Source organism: Papilio machaon, chromosome 5 (genome assembly GCF_912999745.1).
Source record: "Papilio machaon chromosome 5, ilPapMach1.1, whole genome shotgun sequence".
In the NCBI taxonomy this organism is placed as follows: Eukaryota; Metazoa; Arthropoda; class Insecta; order Lepidoptera; family Papilionidae; genus Papilio; species Papilio machaon.
In genome coordinates this window covers 3,766,515-3,784,212 of record NC_059990.1, presented here as the reverse complement: position 1 = coordinate 3,784,212, position 17,698 = coordinate 3,766,515, and the positions used below count along the sequence as shown (strand labels likewise).

Genomic DNA, 17,698 nt, shown 5'->3' with positions numbered 1-17,698 from the left:
ATAAACGACATCTTGTTAACACAACAAGTTTTCTATTTTACATTTCGTTTCTTATAAATAAATAAATAACTAATAAGCCCTATACGCCTCATTTGATTGCGTAACATTAGCTTTGTAATACCGCCACAACTAATTATTAAAAAATTTCAGCAGACATGCAGAAGAGAAGAAATATATTATATTACCAACCTTTATTTACACGTTGATAACAAATATGTTTTATTGCAAAAACTATCGGCTTTTTTGCGACTAATGTTGGACATTTCTAACTTTCAGCATCGAGTGTTAATTAAAATCAGGCGACAACGCTCTCTAAATGAAATGATAAGGTTAAGGTTCAATGTACATATTAACTAAATTGGAGTGTCTTATCGTAAAATTTCATATTTCGTACATATGTTTTTACGTTAAATTTAATGAAAACCCACTTTTTTATTTTGTCTCAGCGTTTATTCCTCCGGGTACTCCGAATCGGGTGTACCCATTTGGACGGGATTTCTACTAAAAGGTAGCTGATATACGCGGAAGTAACTTAGGCTACTTTTTTAAAATCTCCACTAACCAAGTCGCTTGCGACGGCTAATATCAAAGAAATCTATTAGAAGTATGCCGCACCGTTCTTCCATATTAATCAATGAACATTAAGAAAGTTATACGATGATCGGGAAAATTAAATAAAACAATCAATAACCACATCTGAACATATTTTATTAATAGCACAACAACACTAAAACTAAAATCCTTACAATTGATCACATCTTTCCAATTTCATTACCATTCTTGCCCGACATCCATTATGTCTTTAAATAATGTTACCAAAGATATGATGTCTTCCATTTCTAAAATATCACCCAAAAATACAGCCTTCTAATAACATTCAAAACATTTCATTCTTGCTCTCACCTCTATTACATTCTATATTTACAATAAACATCTATGTAACATCGATTTAATCAATAATCCTCTAAAATACATCAATTTTAACAACAATAACTATTTAGGCTTGTATTGAAACATACGTATTTTTTCTCAAGGAGTCGTCAACGCCCTCTGTTGATCAATCCACACTCCTAGTGTTCATCCCTTCAAATGTCACTGTGTCACATATTGTACAGCAAACATTGTGCTCGGACACGATCGGTTCATTAAATAAATTGTCATATAACTAGGTTAAAACAATCGAGATCTACTTTTGTAAACATGGGGTATAACATTACTGGATAAATCTTGTTAGTTATCAAAATAAATTCATCTAAAATAACAAAACATAATTGGATATCATATTTCACTTATCCTCTAATAATCTAGAAATTGAGTAAAATATCTAAACGACAATTCTAATAGCTAAGTCTGATACAACAGTAGATATGGTACTACGTACCTACAATCATATACAAAGGTTCAAATTGAGATAGTACATGTATAGATCAATGAACTTTCTTAAAGTTAGATTCACTACTGAAAACTTACTATCCAATACGACTAGTCATTTCATCTATAATTATTATCAATTACTTCTGAAATCCAGAACGACTAAAGACATAATTTTATCATCAATTTAAATTACAGATATGCGAAACATACAGATTTATGAATCATAGAATCTGAAGTAATAAGTCTGATCTATTCAAACATTACATATACCCATTGAAATAAAATAGTTATTAGTATACTTGTAAGAAAACTCTGAAATGTTCATCTCTACCTATTCAGAATATTAAAATGTCACATATATTAGTTGTCTAACATGTAGATATATATTATGATATTTATTCATTTTGTATAAACAAAAAAATATTTAGGATCGTAAGACAATGACGGATATTTTTGTTCAACATGTATCTATTTGTTATAACACTATGTTATATTTTATTATACTTTTGTGTATATTATATCGCATTTCGGTCGTCCATAAAATCTAGAAATAACAAAGGTTGAGCATATTTTCGAATTACTAAGATAAAATTGATATTTTTACATCCATTACTTTTCATATAATTCAAACTAGTTATATAAAAACAATACAATTAATATTAGTTAAAATCGCATATATTGGCATCAGAATTTGTCAGAAAATTGATTTGTTAGAATTAATTATGTTAGGACTAAATTTCACTTAATTTAAAAAGTCACATTCTAGCTTTAACAGACGAAAATATATGTAGATAAGTACATTCATATAAGGTGTTGTAAAAGTAATCCAAAAAGAAACAATATTTTACGGACAAAATTAACGATATTCAAAAGTTAAAATTTTACGATATATAGAATTAAAACAACCATTTTTTATTTTAGACATTCAGTTCTTTTTGTGAACTATAAGGAAATGAATTATGAATATAATTATTACACTTAATTATAATTAATGATAGGAAACAAATACTTAAAGTAACAGGTATATAAAATGTCTTCATTTATATATTTGGCATTGTTGCCTTCAATAATTTCATAGGAAGAAGTTGGAGCGAAATTGACTATTAGATGCTTTAAAAAGAACTGTTACCCAATGTTTCAAAGTAATTTTTTGCAAAAAATAGACGGATTAATAGAATGGACGTACACAAAATTACATCTAAAAAACTTGAGCTTTGCCCTACACTAAGATTAGGTCTAATTGGGTCTGGTTAATAGAAAAATATATATTTAATGTACAAGTATATCGTAGCGAGATGAAATAAATAAATTTTGTAGAGTTTAACTTAGTAAAACTCTTTAACATAACTAGAATCGGATTAATAAGGAATTAAAAATTGTAAGATAAGCGTACTGAAAATATAATAATTATTTTATCATCAACCACTGTTCAATTTAAAAATTCTTGAAATTAGAATCACATAAGAAATACAAATTTGCAAACATAAAAACACTGCTTGCTTTAAATATTTAAGCAAAAAACTAATTAAAATAGAATAGTTAGTAATTGTCGTCTTACACTCGACTTCAGATGGAGTATTTGAATATTAACAATTGATATTGTGTTTAACACAGGGTATTTTTATAGGAATGAAATATTTATAAAACTTTATTCAATTATTAATGAGTAAAGTATAAGTAGAGGAAGATTATCCTGAAAATCTTAAAATAACTTGCTACTTAAATCTATCATATAAATATAAAAATTAAATAAATCTCGTACTATTTCTTACTACCCTGAGTGTAATATTCTCTCGACGTCAGTAGTTAAAATAGAATAGGTAGAGATTTTGTATTATAATTAATTAAAACTAAACAATATTTATATAAATTGTCAATTGACTTGTGAGATGGTACACTTCATCTCTAAATGGTATCGAAAAATTCAAAATATAATATTGTCTATGAAAAATATTGTTGTGTTTCTTAGCACCACTAACCTCTTTTAAAGGATTAAAATAATTATTTAGTGTTCTGATTCGCTGACTTTTGCTAAAACGAGAGTCTATGCACATTTGTTTTATATTCAAATTTACTGAGATTTAATAGCAAATTAATAATGCGGGGATTTAAAAAACATAATGATAAAACATATATCATTAAATATTTCTCAATCAATTCCATACACACATTTCACTGAGCAAACCATTTTTCATATTACTATTATCATGCCATTCTTAAACAACTATTCAGAATGTTATTTTTTTTTAACATAAATGTTAATTGCTGATAATTGTTTTTTCCTACGTGCTATTTATATCTATTTTAAATTTCTACAAATATTATTCAGGGATAATCATTGCTTATTTTTAAGAAGAAATTTTTGCACATACAACTAATTGAAATAGAACATTTCGCGACGCGTAAAAATTCTCAAGGAATATTGTCCACTAATTTTAATAAACTTAATAATTTTTTTTAGTACAAATCACGAGATACCTATTATCTAATTATAAAGTCTAATTGTTAAGCTCTACTGTCCTTATTATTTTCGCTAAACATCGGCTCAATGTTTTTGTTCGTCCCGATTATGTTCTTAGCAGAAGTTGAGGACGAAGGCAAACTACTGACTACACTTCCCTTTATTGATGACGTAACAGAACTTGAACTAGTCGCATGTGTTTCAATGCCTAATTTTTTATTCCCCACCGAAGTAGCGACATTTGTCAAGACATTAGTTGAAGCCGTAAAAGGAATGCTCTTGTTAGATTTACTATCAGATGGTGCAATTGTGGATTCTGATTTTAACGTCGGTGAAATCTTAGTTTTCGGTTTTTCGGAAACTTTTTTAAGTTCGGCAACTAATTCTTTTCCGGACGACTTCGCAGTAATTGGTTTAGAAATATTCGACCCAGAAGTTGTGGTTACTGGGTCTTTCCTACTGCTTTTAGTTACCAACGCCGTATTTTTAGAACTAGATATAACAGTATTAGTCTGTTCTTTTGGTGTAGATTTTACAGAAGCAAACTTTTCTATAGTATTTACCTTTTCACTTAATACAGAATTTACAGAACCAGGCTTAGTCGTACTATTTGCCGCTCCCTTTGACGCCGAAGTTAAAGATGTTGAACTCCCCGCGGTATTTACCTTAACTGACGACACAGATGCTACAGGTCCCGGTTTGATATTATTATTTGTGCTCACTGCTGATACAGAGCTTGAAGAATCCGGTTTGTTTTCAATATTCTCTTTGCTCAATGGCACTGAAGTTGAAGAACTAGGTTTTTCTATTGTATTCGGTTTCACTATAGGCACAGAAGATGCTGAAACATGTTTATCCGCAGTATTTGTCTTTCCGGTTGGCCCAGAATTCATAGAACCGGATTTATCAATATTATTGGCTTTTCCTGAAGGCACAGACGTTAAGGGGCTAGTTTTACTTATATTTTTAGATCTGTCATTTGAATTAGCTGTAACTGGTGTTATAGAAGTTAAAAATACAGGTTTATCTGAAGATACAGTCTTTCCTTTTGGCACAGAAATTAAAGAACCAGTTTTATCTGGAATGTTTTTTTTCTCTGTTGGCTCGGAAATTAATGAACTCTTTTTATCTACATTTTTTCCTTTTCCTGATAGTACTGAAGTTGCGGGGCCAGTTTTGTCCGAAATGTTTACTTCTCCTTTTAGCACAGAACTTACGAAAGTAGGTTTATCGGATACTGCAGAATAATCGGACATACTACTACTACTACATTTAGTTGGCAATTCTAAAGAGGTTTTTGGCATAGTCGGGTTAATTATACTACCCTTTATTTTGTTTTCAGGTAAGCTTGTGGAGTCTTGAGATATATTTACTTTAGGATCACAAACAATATTTTGATTTTTGGCATCTGAGATAGAAATATCTTCAACTGTTTTCTTTTGTCGTTGCAACTGCTTGTTTATAGGTAAACTACTTACAGACTTTGTAGCTTTTTCTTTATTCGACTTATTTTCACTATTGCTTGATGTCAAAATTGATGCTTTGTTTGCATTTAAAGAATGTTTTTGAGGAGTAACACCATTAGAAGTCTGTTTTTGACTCTCGTCTATCAAAAAACTTTGTTTCTCGTTATTTGTTTTACGAGGTTTTTGTTGTATTTCAAATTTGGAATGTTCTACCAAAGATTTTTCTGACACATTTTTCTTTGTTGTATCTACAGCCGTAGTCTGAGTTTTTTCATCTAGTAATATGTTAGTGCTTGTTGAAATTATTACATCAACTTTGGAGGTTCCAATAGGGATTTTAGAATCAGCCTGTGATATCAGAGTCATATCAAGTGAAGTTTGTTTAGTACTCTGTCCTGGTGCTGGTTTTGCTTCATTTGTAGAAACGACCGTTGATTTTATATTTGAACCGATGGTTTCTGAATGTTCTTTTATATGAGATGCATTTTTAATGATACTTTGTTCATTTTCATAATTGCATTTTTTCTGATTTTCACTTTTAGATTTTACTCCGTCGTTATGTTTTTCGCTGCTATGAAATGTACTTGGAATAGATTTAATTACATTACCTTCTATAGTAGATAAAATTGGAACCGGCGTTACTTGAAGAGGTTCCAAGTCCTTTGTTTTATTGTCTGTATGTATTTTAGCCGTTGTAAAAATTAAGGGACTTGGGCTGTAAGCAGAAGACTTAGTATTATCGATTTCTACAATTAATGTACTTTTTGTAGAGTTGGAGGCGGTAGTGTCGATGACACCAAATATATTTGTATTCATATAGTTACGAATAGGTGCTGTTACGGATGTGCTGGCACTTGCAACATCTGTCGTAATACTTTTAAAAGTATTATTTTCCGAAGAATTCTCCGGGGAAGTCTTTTGTATTTTAGTTCCAATGTTTGCATTATCAGATCTTTCGTTTGTTGAATCAGTCTTAGGTTTTGAACTAACAAATTTGGCACTTTGATTAAATTCCCTGATATCGTTTTCTGGCTGCAAGAGCGGTTCATTAACTGTGTCATCTGAATCGTCATTGAAATTGGGCATTTTCCTTTTTATCGAATTGCGTTTTGCTTTAGATGATTGTTTTCTCACTTCGTTCTCAACTGAACTTGTTATAGATGTAGTTTCTACACCATCTTGAGATGACTGAAAAGTAAAGTTCAAATAACACATTGTAATTTTTAAATCCAAGTATATTACTGATCAGAAACTAATAAATTATTTTAGAGAACTGATTCAATAAAAAATGTAAAATATAAAACAACTACCGACTCTTGCTAATCAGCCTCTACAAAAATTTGTCAGACGTCATGTAAACAGACGCTAATCGTTTTTGTTAGTATCTAATGTAAAGTCTTGACAATTAAATGTTACTATATTCATCTATTTAAAATATATAATTTATTTTCAAGTACTTCGTTTATATCTCATTAATTTAAACCTTCTAACTTTATCTACAACTAAGTTGAAATGGTGTCAAAGTGCCTTGAAGCGCTTCGAGAAAAGAGTATTTTGTTCGTGCTCGCCCCGGCGAGCACCCAGATAAACTAGTTCGAAATTACTTACAGAATTGTCGATCCTCCGCATTGCAATAAGCGGGTGTGCGTAGGGTCATGCTCCGCGCTCGCGTAGCACGGGCCGGCCGTGCAGCATGAGCACGGGCGGCGACAACTCGGGTTCGGCGCGCATGGCGCACGTCGCCGGCGCGCTCAGCACGTACCCCGTGCCCGCCGGGCCCCATTCCTCTGTCGGACGCGACAGCACGCGAGCTTTCTGTACATCAACAATACATCAGTATTAATAGGATGTTGACAAGTTCACGATTGTGTTATGAGCTCCAACTAAATTACCTGTTTTCTTGAAAATATGCCACAGCGATTTAAGGTTGACTTTGTTTTAAGTTATGGTAGATCACATACGTTAAGAACTTTTAAATGATTATTAAAAATATTTAACATATTTAATATACCTCCATTATTGTGAGATCATCGGGTCCACTGCAGATCTGGTCAACAGCCATGAGCACCACCACGACCACAGGCAGCACTCCGATCGTCCAACCAACGGCGTCCGCCCACATCGGGTAAACGTATTGTCCGTAAGACGCTGGCTTGTATTCGATCCAGTTAAACACCAATATAAACTGAAATATGCGATGCGAGGATTCGTAAATTATTTATTTAATTCTAACTAAATATCTTGCACGAATTTAATAAGATGTGAGGGAGAGTGAGTGACATTTTATAATAAAAGGGCTTAATGCATTGATAGAAAAAATCTTAAAATTAATAATTCTTAATAATAAATCTGCTTACCACTAGTGCAGCGGGTGTTATGATACGCCACATAGCGCTCCAGAAGATGACCCAGAGCTTGGACTGACGGCCGATCATGCTCTGGATATCACGGCAGAACTTCTCCGCGCCGTAGATCCACGCTATGAGGATGCACTCTCCGATAGCAATGATCAGCACCGACCAGTTCGCCGCGTACTTGTCCATCAGCTGCAGCCAGTACATTCCGCTCTGGAAACAATAGCTAAAGCATTACTTGTGCACGAAGCTTAAGATGCATATCAACATAATAATAAACCAGTAAGATATTCACACATCTTTGCCATCTTGTTGCACATCCCTGTTGGTTAAGGGACTTAACAAACATGCTAATTCGTTTCTTTAACCACACGGACGACTCAATCTTAACAAAGACTGTGCGTTAAATAAAAATGGATTACTTACATTGGTGGTGAAAATAAGACCTCCAAAGTAGCCAAATATAGCAACAATCATCACTACCCATCCCTTCCTCTGTCGGAAGTTCGGGAAACGATCAAGTATTGCTGTTGTCACCGTCTCCATTAGCGCGAACTGAAACGACGATAATTAAACGACAGTTTTAATGGATACCTTCGAGTAATTTCTATCTTTAATTAAATCGCAAATCTGTGAGACTTCTTTAACTGTCATGGATTTCCATACCTGAGAATCCAGACCTAGGGTCAGTAGCATCACAAAGAAGAGAATAGACCAAAGTGGCGACACAGGCAACCTGGTGACCACCTCCGGGTAGACTATAAAGGCAAGTCCAGCGCCCTGATCAACCACGCGGTCCACTCCGACGTTCAGTTCGTGCGCCAAGAAACCGATCACCGAGAAAATGACCAGACCCGCGAAGAACGACGTCGCTATGTTAGATACCGCCACGATCAAAGAGTCTCTGAAAGACAAGTATATTAAAACATATGTTAAAATGTATACTACGCTTACACATTTAAAAAAAATTTTTGAAGAGAACTTTACAAAGAAGAGTGAACAGGCCATCGATAAAGAAGTGGGTACGATGGCATCACAATTCACAACCAACATTAGATATATCGTAATCAACTGCGAGTGTTTGGAAAATTGCCAAGAAAGAAAAAAAAAGTATTTTGTATTTGTTTGTTACGAACAAAAAGTAATTATTTTCCTTCAATAGCACGTTCTTACATATAACAGTTGTTGGAAAACTTGTTATAAGATGACAGTGTAATCAATCCTCCCCAGGCCGGGCTCAAGGCGAAGAATATTTGAACCGCCGCATCTCCCCAGACCTAAAAAAAATAACTTAAAACCTCAAAAATTATAAATATTACTATTTTAAATTTTGTAGTGTTGTATAATATTTCTACTCTAATATTTAAATTTATTTTGTAAATTAGAGGAAACTTTTAAAAGATAAATACTAGATTTTTGCTTCTGAGTAAAATTATAAGCTACTATTTTTTTTTCAGCATTCAGTACTTTATGGTGATCTAAAAGTGTTGTAGTTCTAGATAGTATTTTTTTTTTAAATTACCTGTGCATTAGCCAATTGGCTAAAATCTGGTGTCAAATAAAACAGAATACCAGTAGATGCTCCCGGTAAGGTCACGCCACGGAAAAACAGAATCACGAGCACCACGTACGGAAACAGAGCAGTAAAATAAACGACCTGTAAGCCAAAATAATAAATTTGAACTAATAGAACTATTTTTATTTTCATTGAGGAAATATATTTCGGTTGCTATAAAATAGATTCCGCAGACTCCGATGGGCAGTCTATTGTAAATAAAATGTAATATCGATTTTATTTATATATACAAATGAATGACTCGCAGTTCGCTAAGTAATCAACTTGCCACAGCAATTAATCGAATGAATTTTTAAACAATGGATAAATATAACACCATTTAAAAATTAAAAATGAAAATGTTAGAGTGGAGTGGCATTAATTTATTTATACTATTCAATAAATAAAGACACTAAAATGTATTGTCGCGAATATTTTATTTTCAACATACCTTCCCTGATGATTGGACTCCCTTGAAAAGACAGAGAAATACGATTAGCCAAGCAGCGAAGAGACACAAAGCCATGCTCCAGCGAACTTGGCCTGTTTCCTCAATTCCCGAAGATAATCCTAAAACTTTGTTACTGAAAGCATAAATTTAACAATGCTGTTAGCGCCCCAAAAGAGAATTATTATTTTTATAATTTCAGTAATGTTCAAACATTGACTGAAAAACATGTTAAAAAATACGCTGCACGCTTGTCTGCATATTTACCGTCGGCCAGTATTATTCAACCCTTTTTCAACCGAAATAACAAAGTTGTATAGTACAATCACTATAATAAAATATTCAACAAAACAAATGACGATATATATAATTAAAAAATACGTGATACAGAAACTTTTCGCTATAGAATACGACCTCGAAAATACAGCGCTCTCGTGTCGCAAAACTCTGCAATGCAATTAGGTGATTACACTTCTGTTAATGTTATGGTCTAGTTGAAAGCTTTTAGTGAACAAATATTCGCTTCGAACAATACTTTATATTATTTCATAGATATTATTAACTTAGAAACGTGGAGCCATTTTTAAATATCAATAAGTTTTGATCATCGTACACTAAATTTAATATCAAAAGGTTATTAAATTCGTGTGTTGAACTAGTAAACTTTGTGAAAATAATCTCTCTTACCGTGTACCTAATCTTTGAAATACTTAAAGATTATTAAAATAAGATTGGTGCACTGCAGTGAAATATGCCCTTAAAAGGAATTAAATCAAAGAAAACCCTGGCAAATTATTTTTACCTTAAATTGGAACACGTAGTAATGAGGACGTAAAATTATTGAAATTAATTAAACCAAATCAAATGCGTATAATTCGTCGGAATATTGTATATACGTCATGACCTGGACGCTTTTAGAATATTGATTTATAATTTTTATTACATAAGGTCGCATATCCGTTCCAGTTTGTAAGATAAGCAGATGTAGCAATCGTTACTTCATTATTCAACGTGTATAATTAAAAAACAAAAAAACTATTCATATTTCTATCATATCTTAGAATGTTTTTCCATATCACATATAAAATTTAATGTAATTAAGAGCTTTTTATCAACCTCTATAACTATAACACTTACGTGAAATATTCTTCTGCGGGAGGCTTCCTGAGTGCGACATCGGCAAGTGCGGCTGTGTCTTGTAGAGCGGCATAGCTTTGATTGAGACATTGTCTTAAGTAATACGTTCCATTCATTGCCTCACATTCATCCGCTTCTTCGTACGAATAGCAATCTAAAATAATGATAGATGTAAACATGTTTGATATAAACTGAGAGCATCGGCGGCTCAAGGTTTAAGCACTTGACTGCAAGTCTAGTGCTGAAAGTCCCAGGTTCGAATCTCGCTATATACCAATGTGATTTTTGATTTACATATGTACATGTATCCATCGTTTTTACAGTGAAAGAAAACATCGTAATGAAACCTGCACATATCTGCGAAAAAATTCAGTCAACCAAAGCGCTCTGGGCCAACGTGGTTGACTACGCCGTAGTCACTCCTAACTTAGGCTCCAAGACCGTCAGTGGGGACGTATAGTGAGCTGTTGATGATGAAGTATTTTTCAATATTAACAATCTTGTTTGATACGAATAGTATAATTGCCAATTTATCGTACATCGCTTTTTAAATTTAGACAAAGGCATCCTGGAATCTCAGGTTAGTGAATGCAAATAATTGAAAGTCACACCAATTATTTTATTCAAGAAAAAAATAAGGTGATAAAGCATAGCCGAAATCACCTTTTATAAAGCTAAATTATGTATTATGGTTTTTAATACTTCAAAATCTTTTCACAGAGTCCAGATTCCCACGTTAAACTGAGCGAATATGCCAGTAGAAATTGCTATCTAAATACTCCAGCATATTTTTAAAAAAGAAAATTTTACATTCCAACGAGAAAGTAACATAGCGGAAAAGAGATGAAACTGCTAGAAAACTCTAATATTTTTCGCCACTATTTTGTATTTCCAAACCAAAACATAAGTTTTATTTTTATTAAATATTAAATTATAATGAAATAATGCAACTTAATTTGCATTCTCAAAATATTAACATCAATTTAATTACTACAAACTTAACAACATGAATAACACTTACACTTTGTGCTCCATTCGGCGTCACAGTTTTGCCAGGGCAGCTGATAAAAAATGCTTACAAACGACACAGCCATATAATATATAGTCCAAGCGATGATCAAGTTATAGTAGAGCATGACTATACTGGAGACTATGACCATGCCGTAACCGAGGCCGCGGAAGAGAGGACAGAATCTATTGTAGACGGCGACGGGGCCAAGCGCTGCATACTGCCCGAATGACAGTTCCATAAACATCAGTGGTAAACCAGCTATGATCAGCATCACCGTGAATGGAATCAGGAACGCACCTGGAATCAATTACTATATGTATGAAAAATGTTTTTCGGAGAAACGTTCCAAAGTATCACCGAAAAATATATAATATTTTCATTATTGTTTGTATTGCCATTACAAATTTAGATTCAAATAAAATAAGCATAACGTGCTTTGATACCACCTCTGTGGACACTTTACTATATTTCTTTCAGATCTAAAAATACCTCTCTTGAATATAAAAAAAATAACAAAGATCAAAGTCAAAAGAACATACAAAGGTCGCAAGAGGAGCAAATATATTAAAAATAAAATAATTGTTCCCGCCAGTATAATACATCGCCCACAGAGCAGACGGCCTTGATACTTGCGATATCTTCCAGACAAGAGGGTGTAGAGACATTCTAAAACGCTTATATAAAGATGTTTATTCAACGCTTACTTTAATATTTAGCTATATTTTTCAGCTTCTGTATGAAGAAAGAGTGAAATAACACCATTCGTCTACTCAGGGCGGAAATACCGCTCGGCGCAGTTTTTACATAAAGCATTTCTTAGGAAGCAGTCCCGCTTATTTGTGAAATATGAACAAAAGCAAGCTGAACAAAAACAGTTAAGTTGAAACAGGAAAAGCACTGAATGGCCGCAGTTCGCAAAGTTATAATTTTCGATTCACAACAACGTTCAATATATCGTACAACAAAATTCAGTATTTTCGTTGTAAGGGTGAAATTACTATTTTGTGTTCTATACTGTTCCATATCATTTTTTTGAAGAAATTATTGTTTTAACTATTGAAAGGAAGGGATAGTTTATATCATTAAAGGAGATATCAATAAAATGTAATCACCTTAATTTAAAAAGATAACGGATTTACGAACGAACGAATTTAAGAGGAGAACACAGAAAATAAAGCTGCGTTCTTAGACTTCTAAGAAAGATCTTAAATATCTTGACTGACTTTTCCTGCGTAGCTACGAATAAAAAGTATCCACGGTCTAGCATGGTATAAATATTTATAATTGAACAAAACAAAGTTCATCTCAATAAGTTCGAATTAAGAATTGTATATACCTACAAAAAATTGTCTAGTTTTAAAAAGTAGAAAGACAACATTGTGTGTTTTTAAGTTTCATATTTTGAAACGCGTTTGGCAAACTGCCGACGCTTTTACGCGCAGCCACGGCACGCCGTATAGAGGGCAAAATTATAAAACTGAATTTACGTTAATGTTGCCAAAAAGTGTTACCAAAGCAGGGGTTGCTTAACATACTCTCACCTAATAACTGCTGGTCGTACCTACACACAGCATAACATATATACTAGTAAGGACGCAGTTTAATTAGTCGTTAGAGCCCGCATGCTTGGTGCGGGGCATTCCAGTTCACGCATGCTATAGCACTCGCATGCGAGAATCTTTTTCATTGGTCGTTAGCGCCGGCATGCGTTGGGCCATAGTCCTTACCGCGTATTATACTCGCCAACTGAGTTCCCGCACAACGCAACGCTTGCTTTACATCGACCGATCATTTTCATTAGACGTTAGCACGTATAGCCTCGCATGCTATATAACGACCGAGATATAGATTAATGAAACTACGCCCTAAGATTCACTTATATATTAAATATATACCTATGAATGTTTAATCTACTTGAGAAGTATCCTATTTGCGTCCCTCGCTAGACTTATTATATTAATTAACATATCGTTAATACATCATGCAAAGGGTACAATTACCACTACCGTGATAAAATGTACTAAATGCTCTACAACCTTTATTGAGTATAAAAAGACATTTCAAGGTTATATGCAAATACGAAAGTTGTATTTGATCTAATAACCATATTGGATTCATACTTCGCAAACATCCTTCAAACTCACGGAAGTGCGTAGCAATTGTTTGTTACAGCAAACGGACGGCTTCACGGCCTCTACGAGGATACCAATAAGTTTGACAAAGAGCAGAACTATGACGTCACAAAACTTAAGCCTCTACTACTCTACTATGTTTACTTCATAAAAAGACTCCAAATATATATCGGATTGAAATCAAAAATCAAGTTATTAAGACATGTTACAATTTGGAATTGCCTGGAAATGAGAAATGATACTTACCATGTCACTGAGTGACAATGTTTCAATTTTTTTATGTTTATATTGACAAACTTGTCAGTTTTTAATAAGTCTGTGATTACAACCTTCTGAACGTAAAAATAATTTGATCGGATTGTTATAATTTATTATTTCCATTGAATTTTACTATGTATGAGCATGGTTTTGGCGTTATTAAGAAAATGCTTAGTTAACATTTTATGCGATGTTCTTTTCAAAATCTGCATAAAAAGCTACGAGCGGCGCCTCCTCCCCTTATATAATATGATTCTCGAGAGCATTTGAAACAAACCGGACTCCGCTTCACTGCATATTAAAACATGCATAATGTTACTAACTTCGGATATTTTTATGTGAGTGTACTGTGGAAAAAATATTAATAATTTCCTTTACTTTTTATTTTTAATCGATAAGAAATTTATAAGTACCTACTTCTTAAAAAATCCTTATTAGAACAAATCAACAATTTCAGTTAACTTCTAGTGAAAACTTCAACAGCTGAAAAAGTCAACAGTCGTCGCGATCGAGGAAAACAAAGATAAAAAAATAAAACATCTTCTTGGTGGGTATGATGTCAATCGTAACGTAATAAAAGTTGGCATAGTACATTGGGGGATCATGCGAGGTTATAGGCCGTATAGAAAATATAAACTAGGGGTCACTTAAAAAGAAGGGAAGCAAAAAGATGAAACAGAAAGTGACGCATTTTTTGTTTCTTGCTTTATATGTAACAGTACCTCCTCCATTGTTATAGCAGAGGTAAGGGAAGCGCCACACGTTGCCCAAGCCAACGCTGTAGCCCAACAGCGACAGTAGGAAGTCGAAGCGACCTGTCCAGTTGCCGCGCTCCGGCTCGCTCTCCCCGCCACTGCGTTCCTTTGCTGCCTTTTCCCTGCTCTGTATTAAAAGCATTCAAATAAATAAAGATATTTAAAAAATCTTCGCACACATTTCTGGCTAGTACTAGTTTGATTTTTCGAAATTAAACTTTGCTACTTTAACTGTCACAAATCATGTCAAGAATTACAGTTAACTTTTAACATAATATGACAACGAATTTTATTGTTCACTAGCGACCCGCCCCGGCTTCGCACGGGTGCAATGCAAAATATACCTACTACAGAATAAATGCACAATTTATTTAAGGTACTTAAATGGATAAGGATTAATGCTGTATTGTTTAAAATCACTTCGTAAAAGAATAAAAATGGTTATGCTGGGTTATCCCTAAGAGATAGACATATACCATCGCGGACTTTTTTGTTGAACTTTTTAAGGTGAACAATACTGTAGTACATTATTTTGGTCTATCTCGTAGGGTTCAGCCAGCGTTTGCAATATAAGCGCAAAAAAACGTGCTTATTTACGACATCACATTAGAAAACTTTAAATTTATCAGTGTTTCTCTACTATATTACGCATTTATTATACATACAAACCTTCCTTAAGAATCACTCTATCTATTAAAAAAAACCGCGTCAAAATCCGTTGCGTAGTTTTAAAGATCTAAGCATACATACGGACATACAGCGAAAGCGACTTTGTTTTATACTATGTATTGATTGATGATGACCATGATTAAGAATGACATTATTAAAATAGAAGAATCGTTATTTCATTCAAACGAGAACCAAAACAGCAAAAGTGCAATATAATTAAAAGGACTACTTTTATACCATCGGACTGTTGCATATGGTGGTCATGCTAGTGTTATAATTTTATAAAAGGTTTTAATTTAAACGCACGATAGATACGATCTGATAGCAAGATTAATTAATATATTTTGCTTTAATAGGTATATAAAATGCTTCATGAACTATTAAATGTATAAAGTGAATTTTATATTAATTCAGTTTTTCTGTCAGTTTCCATGATTACGCAAAAGCATATTTTTTGTTCAAACGAAGTTTAAGCGTTTTAGTTTTTTTCGTATTTACTGGTAGTGTAAAAACAGCAATCGTACTGTTAAAATAAACGATTTTTTTTTGTGTAAACCGCACGATTGCTTAACATTCTGACTAACTTCAACTCTGACTCCATTCAAACGACTCACCAACAAAACCGTTCAAACTATAGATTTGAACGAGTAAGCACCATCTTCAACTAGACTATGCTGTTTGTAAAATCCTATGTTAAAAATGAATAATTCAAACCTCTAGGCGAAACTGCTATTGCGGTAGGTCAGGATTGGACGGCATAAATTACTCTAACCACGATAAGCGTTCGACCATTATTTTTATGATTCTGACATACTTTTACCATTGTTTATGTGTTTCTGATATATTTTAAGCTAAAAGCGATATCAGTTTCCACCTTCTACGCCTTAAAACGATAATATGTATGAATTTTCTTATCTCTTTTACTATCCTAAAAAGGACCAACAAATATGTATTAAACAATATACATCTATATTCTGGCACCTACTAATCCATCACACTTTCCAACTCCCGAAGGATCCGACACTCTCCAAGTAAAAAGTTTTCCGAATAAAATAACAGAACAACCTTTATCCTCTCAGACAAGGTATAAAATGTATATTTAACCAAATAAGTTGTACACATTCTTTTATTTTATTTTCATAATATAAATTAAAAAGGATATTCATCGCCCGATTAGTACCTGCTCTAAACTCTGCTTAACGAACCTGAATGTTTTAAAAATATTGTTATCTCTGTGAGGAAAACTGTTAAAACTGTGTTTAAGAATAAATGAATATTTAGCTACATATATTACATGTGAAAGAGATAATATTTATAATGCAATTGCTGCCTTCATTACTTTTCTGATCAAAATTTAATAAAACATCGATTAGGCTTAATTAAGCTTAGCCATGATTCTCTAAGCTCTAATATTTTATAAATTTAAATGGATTTCACAAAAAAATCAGTTCTAATAATATAAATAAGTACCTGCTTAAATGTAAAATAAATAATCCAAACGCAATTATTTATGTATTAATTTAAATAAAGTTATCATTACTATTTAATTAAGTAATAATTATGTTATAATTTATTTTAATATATTGCGAATAATTTTCTTATCATTTTATGTACGTAACACATGATACTCACATCTGGATATTGAAAATCCATGGCAGGAATGTCTTTGGCGACTGCGGGAATGTGATCTGATCTCTCCATTTTCGATTTTAAAACACAAATCGAAATTAAGCAATACGCTGGTGGTGCCGAAACATTTTATGAGAGATCACTGAAGCGCCGATCGTACTGAAAGCACTCAGCACCGCTTCTACATCCCGCTCCGCGAGCTCACGCCGCACGACCTGTCGTTCACGCACACATCACACGAATAAAATACGCCCTACACAAATAACACTCTTAAAAATCTTATTTATTTAATATTAATATATAAACAAATACTAATCATACGATCGCCTTGTATAGACATTAAATTGAAAAAATACAAAACGCAGCACCGCGCAGATGTCAAGTTTCGCATCGACCGAACTTTGAATGAACATCTAGGTCAATATCAAGCCTCCACCGCGCTCCCCAC

The 17,698-nt window shown here is 33.1% G+C and overlaps 2 protein-coding genes across 2 annotated transcripts; both read right to left on the bottom strand.

The window, feature by feature from the left end:
- Positions 1 to 3,780: 3,780 nt before the first annotated feature.
- Positions 3,781 to 6,988, bottom strand: LOC106708698 (putative GPI-anchored protein pfl2). The gene is made up of 2 exons (XM_014500236.2): positions 6,910 to 6,988; positions 3,781 to 6,489 (listed from the first exon to the last, which is right to left on the bottom strand). The coding sequence occupies exons 1-2, from the start codon at positions 6,928 to 6,930 to the stop codon at positions 3,880 to 3,882; spliced, it is 2,631 nt and encodes an 876-aa protein (XP_014355722.2). The 5' UTR covers positions 6,931 to 6,988; the 3' UTR covers positions 3,781 to 3,879.
- LOC106708699 (sodium- and chloride-dependent glycine transporter 1) lies at positions 6,955 to 17,491 on the bottom strand. Its single transcript, XM_014500237.2, has 12 exons — positions 17,254 to 17,491; positions 14,920 to 15,079; positions 11,817 to 12,104; positions 10,796 to 10,949; positions 9,662 to 9,794; positions 9,178 to 9,312; positions 8,829 to 8,932; positions 8,322 to 8,559; positions 8,082 to 8,210; positions 7,659 to 7,868; positions 7,313 to 7,486; positions 6,955 to 7,116 (listed from the first exon to the last, which is right to left on the bottom strand). Exons 1-12 carry the CDS (start codon positions 17,320 to 17,322, stop codon positions 6,955 to 6,957), a joined length of 1,956 nt encoding a protein of 651 aa, XP_014355723.2. The 5' UTR covers positions 17,323 to 17,491.
- Positions 17,492 to 17,698: the final 207 nt, after the last annotated feature.

Bases quoted from the DNA above. Each gene is read 5' to 3' on its own strand.
- LOC106708698 (XM_014500236.2), bottom strand. From the start codon at position 6,930: ATGCGGAGGATCGACAATTCT. The intron at 6,490-6,909 runs GTAAGTAATTTC...TTTACTTTTCAG, and splicing joins TGCGGAGGATCGACAATTCT to TCATCTCAAGATGGTGTAGA.
- LOC106708699 (XM_014500237.2), bottom strand. From the start codon at position 17,322: ATGGAGAGATCAGATCACATTCCCGCAGTCGCCAAAGACATTCCTGCC. The intron at 9,795-10,795 runs GTAAGTGTTATA...TTATGCTTTCAG, and splicing joins CCCGCAGAAGAATATTTCAC to TAACAAAGTTTTAGGATTAT. The intron at 8,933-9,177 runs GTAATTTAAAAA...TATTTTTTTTAG, and splicing joins GCCAATTGGCTAATGCACAG to GTCTGGGGAGATGCGGCGGT.